Below are 10978 nucleotides of genomic sequence, written 5' to 3'. Positions count from 1 at the left end.
TCCTGCAGGTCTTCCACAAAGCTCGGCTCCAGTCAGGCAGCCAGCATGGAGAGCAGCTCCCTGACCGGTAGCCTTTCTCTAGGCTCAGATCTTCCTCACTGCCAGTGCTGCATCTCTTACGAGGCCAGACTGAAGCGTCTCTCCTGTGGCCACCTCTACTGCGACCCCTGCACCGATCAGATCGTCAACCTGGCTTTTGAGGATATAGAAGGCCTGGCCGAATATCCCTGCCCCATGTGTAAAACCCTTCGTCATTTTGGAGGCTTCGTCCCAGCGCACAGCTACCAAGGCATGACCCACTGTTCGCCCTTCGGAAGTCAAAAGCAGCACCTTGTTGAAGAGAAGGGAGGCCTGTGGGAATAATTTTATTTTTAAATACAGTGGTTTTCAACTGGTTTTGCTTCAGGCGGCCCACCACAGAACAAGTTTATCATAATAAAAGAACACATTAAAAAAATCAAATATTGACATTTATTTGGCAGAGGCTATTTGGACTAAGTGGAAATAAGTGCAATAGATGCTATTTACACCAAGTGTAAATTACACCTATCCCTAAACCCAACCCCAACCTTCCCTTACAAAAATTAACCATGCATTTACTACAGTAACTATAGTATCACCATGCTATTTTAAAAATCATAGTAACCACAAAATTAAACCATATTACTGTTGTGACACCATGATTAATTTAATTACAGCTATGGCTTCTGCCAATTAATTATTTGCATTTAGCATTGGTTTTTTTTTTTCCTCTGCTGTCCGCAACCCTATCAGAACAGACTTGCTATCCATTTTTGGGTCACAACCCACCAGTTGAGATCACTGATTTAATAAAATATCATGCCTCAGAGGTACCGGGGGTTTCATATCATGGGTCAATATTCTGTATCTGGTATCTGTCAAATGGGAATGCATTGTTAAGTCAGACCTGCATCATAAGCGTGTAATTTAATAGATTTCATATGCTATCTAGTGCCATAATTGATGGAAAGTAAGTTGATACAAAGAGTACAGAAGAGCTTTTTTACTCCATTACTGGTGGAAGTGTCTGTGATTACAGAGAATACATTCAGTTTGTATTCTATTCCATGTGCAAGTGTTTTTATTGCAGATTATATACAGTAGTGAAGCTTTTTGAAGTTACCTGTACATGTAAAATTCTGATTGTTTATCTGTAAACAAGTATTTTTGTAATGAGTGCTATTGATGTAAACATTTATTTATTGAGTCACTTTGCAATCGATTGATTTGAGATCTATTATGGTTTCTTGTAATGATTCTTATAAAGTGCTCATGATGTAAATAACTATTTTGATAAGATATGAATTGTGTCTAAACGATTGGGCTCATGTGTCATATAATGTTTTTTTTTTTTTGTATATATATATATATGCCAGAATAACCATTAAGAATGCCACCATCAAAGAAATGAATTTAGGAACTATAAGATGTATTTATTTACCTAAAATGTGCCAATAAAATAAAAAGAATGAAAATAGGCAATGATTTATCCTTGTTGCAGATGCAAGAATGATAAGTATAAAGCCATTGAAATGACTCATTAAGATACTGAATATTGTAAAGGATTCACAAAATCAGTTAAAGGCACAAGCATTGGGTCTGTCATTTAATGGAAGTATTTATTGTGGCTTCTAAAATTTAGAATGATATCTAAACAAGTACCATTCAGTGTTAAAATTAGCTTAGGGGAAGTAAAAGTGAAAAAGAGCACACAAACCTCTGGAGTCACTCTTGATTTTGAGGTGTCACTGTTGTCATAGATCTGTGATGTAACTAATTTCTCATGAGGACAGACCAGAACTGGCTCATGCCTGAATGCTTTCAATCTTACTTAAAGGAATAATTCACCCCCCAAAAATAATTCTGTCATCATTCTGTTCCTCGAACACTCATGTGAAAATGGAGTCTGACATTTTAGTGCTGTAGCGGAGGGGAAGATTTTCAGTGAATAATGACTTAATTTTCAGTCTGTTCCTTACACAAAGCTTTGGTATACAGCAAGTCATATGAATTACTTTTACGGAGTTCTCTTTGTCCTTTCCAGAGATTGACAGGTCACCACGAACTGTTATTGCATGGAAAATGTTGCATGAAGTTTTTTTATGCTTATTTTGAGCTCCATATTAAAAATAACAACATACGGGTTTGGAACGACATAAGGGTGAGTAAATAATGACAGAATTTTCATTTTTGTTGAAAAGGGTCCAGGTACTGATACAGTCTGAACGAAGAGGGTGTGGAAATGCACAGACATTAAAAATATAAAAGTTCTTGTGAAGTCCCTATACACTGACCGAGTTCCCTCTCATTAAAAACCTGCCGTTACATTCATAATAAAATAACACTTAAACATCTATCGAAATGGTAAAGGCAGCCTATAAATAATCTTTCTGATGTATCTTTACATTTAATTTCCTATTTTGTTTTTTAGTACTTATAATACATATAAAAAATGCACTATTGTGACATTGCTTGTGAATTCTGAGGCAAGAAAACATCATTACTCAACACTGAGGCTTTGTTTTTGATTATTTTGTCTCCATCTAACGGCAGTTCAGGGAACTGCAAAATTGTCAGCGTCAGCGTCATAGCAGCCATTTCCCGCCTTTTTGGTTAAGGAAACTCAAATCGCTATTTTACTAGCAGACTGTATCATAAACTACAACTAATAATGGCGCCAAAGTTTGTATAATAATAACCACTTTCTATTATCTTGTTTACTGTAATTATTTTCTCTCCATTATTTGCTGTTATTTTGTTTTTCAGTGGAACACCAAACATTTTTAAGGGGTTCAAGCCCAAAGGGCTAGAAACCCTATAGTTTTGGTCAGGATTTTTAGTATTTCTACCCAAAAACTGATTGTGCAGACCAAACCGTAAGGCCAAGAGACTTACATCTCCAGAAAGATTATCTGGAGTCCCATTCATAATGATCAAAAAGAGTTTGAACAGTCGCCTACAGCTTGCTCACTGGGGTTATTAATACAATTATCATTTAATTATTTTTAAACACTATCAAAAATCGTATTTTATCTAAATTACACAATGATGATTAATCGACTTTATAGACATTACAGGTTTATCGTCTGTTAATGCTAATATTCTGTAAAGCTGCTTTGAAACGATGTGTGTTGTGTAAGGCGCCATACAAATAAAATTGACTTGACTTGACTTGACTTTCGATTTATATTACAAAGGTAGTTCAAAAATGTTGTAGTTGGCGTGGCCAGTTTTACTGAAACGGTTATAACTCTTGAACGGAAAGAGATTTTATCAACAAATTTGGAATAAATATGTATGGGATCATTCTAAGGACACACAAAAAGAATTGCATATCTCTGCCTCTTGTTGACTATAATAATAACAAATCTAAAAATGGCTCGATGGAACCGTTTGTTCGATTGACTTGAAATTTCGCATGCAGTGTCTTTGTCCAAGTTGCCATCAAGTTCTATGAGGACATTCACATATCATGAAAAACATGTCCACCATCGACCAATCAACATTTTGAAGCTATTTGAACTAGTCCTAGGCTGTTCACCCGATCAGAACCAAATAAGTGCAGAGGTTCTCTGGAGTCCCAATCTTAATTTAAAAATTTGAACTTTCGGTGCACCTTTGCAACAGTATGCCAAAACGTATAAAGTGGGGCAGGACACTTTTCCTTAAATGGTTGAACCTCTTGAATGGAATGAGATATCATCACCAAATGTAAAACATGTTTGTAGGATGTCAATCTGAGGACACATGAAAAAAATTGGGTACCTCTGCCTCTTGGTGGTGCTATAAACAGAAATGTAATAAACAAAAACCATATATATCTGTGCTACCTAACCTGATGTTTCTAAAAGGCACTTTATCATTGCTTTGGTTGCAAACAGACTGTCTAATTAATACATATCTGTTATATATGTACTTAAAGGACCTTAAAGACTTGAACCCCATTTATTGCTGCTTGCAGCTATATTTTTTATTATTATTTTAAACACATAACTACATGTATGTCATATAAGGCAAATTCATAATGACCACAGGCTTTCAAGCACCAAAAAAGACCCCCCAACCCCCCTCCATCCTTGCAGTTCTCAAATCAATGGCCAATCATGTTGTTACTGAATGTCACTGATTTCCAATATGTGCCGAAGCAATCATATAGGACACTTAGGAGACTTTGGGTTAACACATATAACCATTTAGACTACAATAACAACAACAACTTACATTTATATAGCACTTTTCTCAAACTCAAAGAGCTTTACATAGTATAGGAATCTCCTCAACCACACCACCAGTGTGAAGCATCCACCTGGATGATGCAACAGCAGCCATAGTGCGCCAGAACACCCACCCCACCACACCACACCACTGGTGGAGAGGAGATGGTAGAGTGATGTAGCCAATTCAGGGATGAGATTATTAGGAGGCCATGATAGATAGGGGCCAATGGGGAATTTGAATTTGGACACTGGGGTTAAACCCCTACTCTTTACGAGAAAGTACCCTAGGGATTTTTAATGACCACAGAGAATAGCCTCAGTTTAACATCCCATCCGAAAGACAGTGCTTTTTTACAGTATAGTGTCCTCGTCACTATACTGGGGCATTAGGACCCACACAGACCATAGGGTGAGCACCTCCTGCTGGCCTCCCTAATACCTCTTCCAGCAGCAACCTTGGTTTTCCCCAGGAGGTCTCCCATCCAGGTACTGGCCAGGCTCAACCCTGCTTAGCTTTAGTGGGCAACCAGGCAATAGCCGCAGGGTGATATGGCAGCCCTATGGCAAGACTACTTTTATGGTGCTTTTATAGTACTTATAGTACTATAGTGTTTTGTACTTTTTGGAGCTTGACAGATGTGGTCTATTAATTGCTGTTGTATGGAAAATAATTATATGAAAAATCCTTTTTGTTCTGTGTTTAACAGAAAAAATAACAGCATATGAGTTTAGAAGGACATGATTGTGAGTATTTTTTAGTTGACCTATTTCTTTAAAACATACTTGCTGAAACTGCAGTTCTCTCTGGATTATTCAACTTCATCCTGCTTGTTAAAGTTAAAAAAGGAGGAAGAATGTAACTTTTTTTTTTGACAATTTTGCACAGTTTTTCCAAGTTATTTTTCCTTCAACACTATATAGGTACTAATAAAAAAAAAGCTAATTTCAAACAGCGCATTTTTTAAAAACACACATACCTGGTGTGCAACATGTACAGTTTTCAGTTCAGTTTATAGTTTGTACCATATTTAAAAGCATGTTTGATCACCTCTAAAACAAACAAGAGATTGCAGTTTCTCCTTCAAATAGATCAATGCGAGTTTCCCTCGTGTTTGGGGAATTTGGCACTAGAGGAGGGCATGTAACGCGGCACTGACTGTGACTCTTGGTGGCCGAACAGGAATGTGTTCCTGCCGTTATTCCTCTGCGCAGCCCTGGGTGGATCTGATGTGGTCCTTTGGGCTCTGGGCAGAATGGAGGACTGAGCTGGTCCTCTTCCAGCCGGTGACTGTTGTTGAGATGTTCTAGAGGAAGAGGAAAAGAGGAAGGTCCCATTGTTGGCATTCTGGTTGAGGTTGGACTCCAGGTGGCGTAGCTCCTGTCGTTTGCTCTGGTTTTCAGGGGGTCGGTCTGAAGCCTGAGCCAGTTTGTCTCGGAGCTGCTGCACCTCCCAGGCCAGCTGCTCTAATGGATGCTGGCTGCAGGAAGACATGGGGTGTGAAAAGGCCTATAGGAAGAGAGAGAGAGAGAGAGAGAGAGAGAGAGAGAGAGAGAGAGAGACAGAAAGAGAAATGTTCAGGATCACAAGCCACCATTTGTGGATAACTTGGGCCACGTTAAAATTTTAAATTTAAATTTAAGTAAAGTGTGTAATGAGTAGAGGTTGAATATATATATATATATTCAATGAAGCTGTCAGCGGAGGACATGTGAGGCGTCTATTTCTCAGACTAGAGACTCTGATGTACTTATCCTCTTGTTTAGTTCTATCTGGCCTTCCACATCTCTCTCTGTCCTTGTTAGAGCCAGTTGTCCTTTGTCTTTGAAGACTGTAGTGTACACCTTTGTATGAAATCTTTTTTTGACAATTTCAAGCATTGTATAGCCTTCATTCCTCAAAACAATGATTGACTGACAAGTTTCTAGAGAAAGCTGTTATTGTTTTGCAATTTACCTAATATTTACTTTAAGACATGCCAGTCTATTGTATACTGTGGCAACTCAAACGCAAACACAAGGTTAAGCTTCATTTAATGAACCAAATAGCTTTCAACTGTGTTTGATATAATGGCAAGTGATTTTATAGTACCAAATTAGCAATTTAGCATGATTACTCAAGGATAAGATGTTGGAGTGATGGCTGCTGGAAATAGGGTCTGTCTAGATTTGATAAAATTTTTTTTGATCAGTTGTATATACATATATATCCATACTAGAACAACCCACAGATTTTCTTTTTTTTACTTAGGCTGGGGCACACATTCAATAAGGCCTTAAAAAGGAACTTTCCGGGTTCAATACAAGTTAAGCTCAATCGACAGCATTTGTGGCATAATTTTAATAACCACCCACCCACCCAAAGGTACAAGTCTGTGTACTTATTTATGTCTTTCATGAGGGCACAGACTACAATCCCATGAAGCATTGCAAATGACATAATCGAATATAAAACTTTGGAAATATTTAAAACCATTGATTTTAGGTTGTTGATTGCAAGTATATTGCGAAACCTTCCGATAAACACAAATATATAAGTAGTTTGAGAGTGCAGGGAGATCGACTAGTTTGGGTCATGGGAGTGGGCGCTTGCTTGCTTCTTTCTTTCTTTACATCTATCTACCTATCTGTACATCTATCTACCTATCTGTACATCTATCTACCTATCTGTACATCTATCTACCTATCTGTACATCTATCTACCTATCTGTACATCTATCTATCTATCTATCTATCTATCTATCTACCTACCTATCTGTATCTATCTATCTATCTATCTATCTGTAGATCTATCTATCCATCTGTACATCCATCTATCTATCTATCTATCTATCTATCTATCTATCTATCTATCTATCTACTCTATCTATCTATAGATCTATCTATCCATCTGTACATCTATCTATCTATTCATCTGTACACCTGTACATCTATCTATCTGTCTGTCTGACTGTATGACTGTCTGTCTGTCTGTCATTACTTGTAAATATTGAACACTACAGTTTACCTGAGCATGTAGTGCACCCCGTAAATAGCAGCCCTTCCAAACTCTCACACAGGGTCCTAAAAGCAGGGGCAGCAATGGTTCATATGGATCATGGAGTGTTGTGGTGCTGTCTGAGGTTTCAGAGAGTGAACAGGCTCTGATGAGACGCTCAAGTCCAGACAATCCCTCAGAGGACGGGGCCCTGCGGTGGCTCTTCCAATAAGAGCCCGAGTTCCCACTCCTCCATGGGAGCAGGTTTGAGGGACACGAGAAAGAGCTCCGAGACAGCAGGAACACAGAACCTGGCAGTCCATCATTGTGCTGAGAAAGAGAGAGAGAGAGAGAGAGAGAGAGAGAGAGAGAGAGTTACACCATTATGATTGTCTTTAACTAGGTAATAAAGCAGCACAGTTAGCTTGACAGTACAACTGAATAAATGACTTAAATTTGCCTTCTACCTTTTTAAGTTGGCTGTGTTTTTAGAGGAAGTGTCCTTTTGATTAACCGCCAACTTGGGCAGCCCAGAGCATAATAATCAATGATCATTATCTTAACAAAAGCAATGGCCATTATCTCATAATTAATTTCCATGTCCTGTGCTTTCAATTCCATTATCAATATTGAACCTTCATTAAAGGGAAGTAATTTAACTGACACTTTTAATCTAAAGTGATTTACAATAGACTTATGGCTCTTAGATAGCACTTTGCTGAATTTGAACATACAACCAGCCCAGATCTTCAACCACTGTGCTACACCACGCCTATTCCTATAGAGCAGAAACATATTGTGCAGACAGTATCATTGTTGTGAGGAATTTAGCGATTCTGATTCCACTTAATGGCTGAGGTTCTTTAGAGGGAAGGTGATGTTAGGCAGAATGGTAATATGGATTTAGAAGAACACTGATTCCAATTTTTTTTTTTATAAAAAAGGAACCAGCACAGATGGATAAATCATACCCAGCTACGGTCAACATTTGTATTGAGGTTTCCGTTGAGTACAGGTGGAGCGCAGACGGGCTGGGACACGGGCTGTGTGAAGCGAGCTCGTCTCTGGCTGCTGTACTGCAGGGCCCAGTCCCACACCGGAGGAAAAGGTGGGTCTACTGGCTCCTCTGGGGGCCCCATTGGTAACTCCCTCAGGCCATTTACTGGTGTGTAGCTCTGGGGAAGATGCTGCAGGGAAATATTTCATATCTGTTTTTTGTCTGTCAGCAAAACTGTGATCAATAGAAAAAAAAATGTCAATGCTTCAATTTAATTCAATTCAATTTAATTTAAAAAACAAAAATGTGGGTTACAGTGAGGCGCTTACAATGGAAGTGAATGGGGCCAATTAGTTAACATTTAAATACTCGCTGTTTCAAAAGTATAACCACAAGACAGAGAAATATAAGTATTTTTAAAGTCATTATCAGCTATTAAAGTCATGATTTGAGTGAAAGTGAATAAAACACACAGTTGTAGCGCCTCATGAATCAATTCACCTGGAAACTGCAGGGAAATGTACCTGGAGACACGTATATTAAGTTTTGCAAAATTGTATATAGAGTCACGTTTTCACTATGCGACCAGGTTGAATTAATGTTAACATGATTTTAGTGTGATCAAATCGCTAACCTTTTCTGTACAAAGTTCGTTGCCATGACGATGTAACGCCATAAACCCTAAAACGACAGTAAAAACTATGATTTAACTAACTTTACAGCTCAAATAATAGAAAGGTTTTAACATAACTATGCTTAAAATAACATCTAACTGTTGGGTGAAAACAGGGTGAAAGAACACAACTATAGTACTAATAGCTTTTTCCCAAATTAGAATAAGGCAGTAACAGTAACAGTAACAGTAACACACACACACACACACACACACACACACACACACACACACACACACACACACACACACACACACACACACACACACACACACTAAAAAATACGGCAATTTTTCATACTTCCATTTGCACATGATAATGGTAGCATTGTGGAGTAACTAACTGAGGTGACACTACTAAATAATTTTGCAACATATTTATACTTAAATTTGACGTAATCAGATTTACATACAATTTTTATTAAAAAACATACAGTATTTTCTAGTGAAAGCAGATAATCAATCAAAAATGTAGGCCGGGAGTTGATTTTATAAATTGGTAACTGAATGGATCAGGAAAAGTGGGAGCAATATGCCAGAAAGAAGCCAGGCAGTTTGAGGGAAAAGAAAGAAATAATTGTGACGACATCAGAAAAGAAAAGCCATTTCAAAGGCGGAACAACTTATTACATTTAGGAAAAGAACATGAAGACTTTTTTGTTTTTGGAATAATATGCACCAATGAATTGTACCAAAAAAAAAAAAAAAAGTGTGTAAATAGGGTAAATTTTGGTTTCATGTTGACTTCAGTGTAATCAGCCTAATTGTAATCCTCACTGTTTTTGTTCCAATTAATACATCTCTGATTGCAAAACTTAATTATATCATATATTACTATACACCGATCATCCACAACATTAAAACCACCTGCCTAATATTGTGTAGGTCCCCCTTGTGCCACCAAAACAGCAGCAACCCGCATATCAGTATAGCAGTCTGAGATTTTGTTCTTCTCACTACAATTGTACAGAGTGGTTATCTGAGTTACCGTCGACTTTATCAGTTCGAACCAGTCTGGCCATTCTCTGTTGACCTCTCGCATCAACAAGACATTTCCATCCACAGAACTGATGGAACTCACTGGATGTTTTTGGCACCATTCTGAGTAAATTCTAGAGACTGTTATGCATGAAAATCCCAGGCGATCAGCAGTTACAGAAATAACTCAAACCAGCCCATCTGGCACCAACAAACACCCATGCTAATCAGCCAATTGTGTGGCAGCAGTGCAGTGCATAAAATCATTCAGATACGGGTCAGGAGCTTCAGTTAAGGTTTACATCAACCATCTGAATGGGGAAAAATGTGATCTCAATGATTTTGGCTGTGGCATGATTGTTGGTTCCAGATGGGCTGGTTTGAGTGATTCAGTAACTGCTGATGTCCTCAGATTTTCACACAACAATCTCTAGAATTTACTCAGAATGGTGCCAAAAACAAAAAACATCCAGTGAGCGGCAGTTCTGTGGATGGAAATGTCTTGTTGATGCGGGAGTTCAACAGAGAATGGCCAGACTGGTTCGAACTGACAAAGTCTATGGTAACTCAGATAACCATTCTGTACAATTGTGCTGAGAAGAATAACATCTCGGAATGCCATGCTGAGATACAGGTTTGTGCTGTTTTGGTGGCACAAGGGGGACCTACATAATATTAGGCAGGTGGTTTTAATGTTGTGGCGAATCGGTGTATATAACTAGCAAAGATACTGCCTCCCCTAAATAGTTAGTAACTTCCAGTGTAGCAAATTCTTTGAAGGGTAGCTTGACTGTAGTTTACTGTAACTACAATTATGAGTAGCTTGGAAAGCTGTCTTCCCCAAAACTGGTTTGTAATTTGATGTACTGTACAGTACTGTGCAAACATTACTTTACATTTAAGGTTTCACAAAACATGTCTTAAGATGGTGTCAATAGGAAATGTTAATTTTAGATTCCCAAACATTCCTTTAGCAAATAGAGTAGAACAGAATAGAACAAGGAGTACTGCATCAGATGGTGTGGTCCCCAGAGAGCCCGGATCTCAACATCACTGAGTCAGTCTGAGATTAGATAAAGAGACAGAAGCAATCGAGACATCCTAAATAGATTGAAGAA

The 10978-nt window shown here is 38.2% G+C and overlaps 1 protein-coding gene across 5 annotated transcripts in view; it reads right to left on the bottom strand.

The window, feature by feature from the left end:
- Positions 1–240: 240 nt before the first annotated feature.
- LOC127657473 (myotubularin-related protein 11-like) overlaps positions 241–10978 on the bottom strand; it is a 50867-nt gene continuing 40129 nt past the window's right edge. For 4 of the 5 annotated variants that reach the window (XM_052146275.1, XM_052146279.1, XM_052146278.1 and 1 more), the window contains 3 exons: positions 8184–8399; positions 7243–7542; positions 4296–5745 (listed from right to left, as the gene is read on the bottom strand). In XM_052146275.1, the coding sequence (XP_052002235.1) occupies positions 5329–5745; positions 7243–7542; positions 8184–8399 (933 nt within the window). In that variant the 3' untranslated portion in view covers positions 4296–5328. Of the gene's footprint in view, positions 352–4295; positions 5746–7242; positions 7543–8183; positions 8400–10978 lie in introns of those variants that run through there. The other variant, XM_052146276.1, reaches the window with a different exon arrangement.

This window comes from Xyrauchen texanus, chromosome 17 (assembly GCF_025860055.1).
Source record: "Xyrauchen texanus isolate HMW12.3.18 chromosome 17, RBS_HiC_50CHRs, whole genome shotgun sequence".
Lineage (NCBI taxonomy): Eukaryota > Metazoa > Chordata > Actinopteri > Cypriniformes > Catostomidae > Xyrauchen > Xyrauchen texanus.
This window is presented reverse-complemented; position numbering and strand designations above follow the sequence as displayed.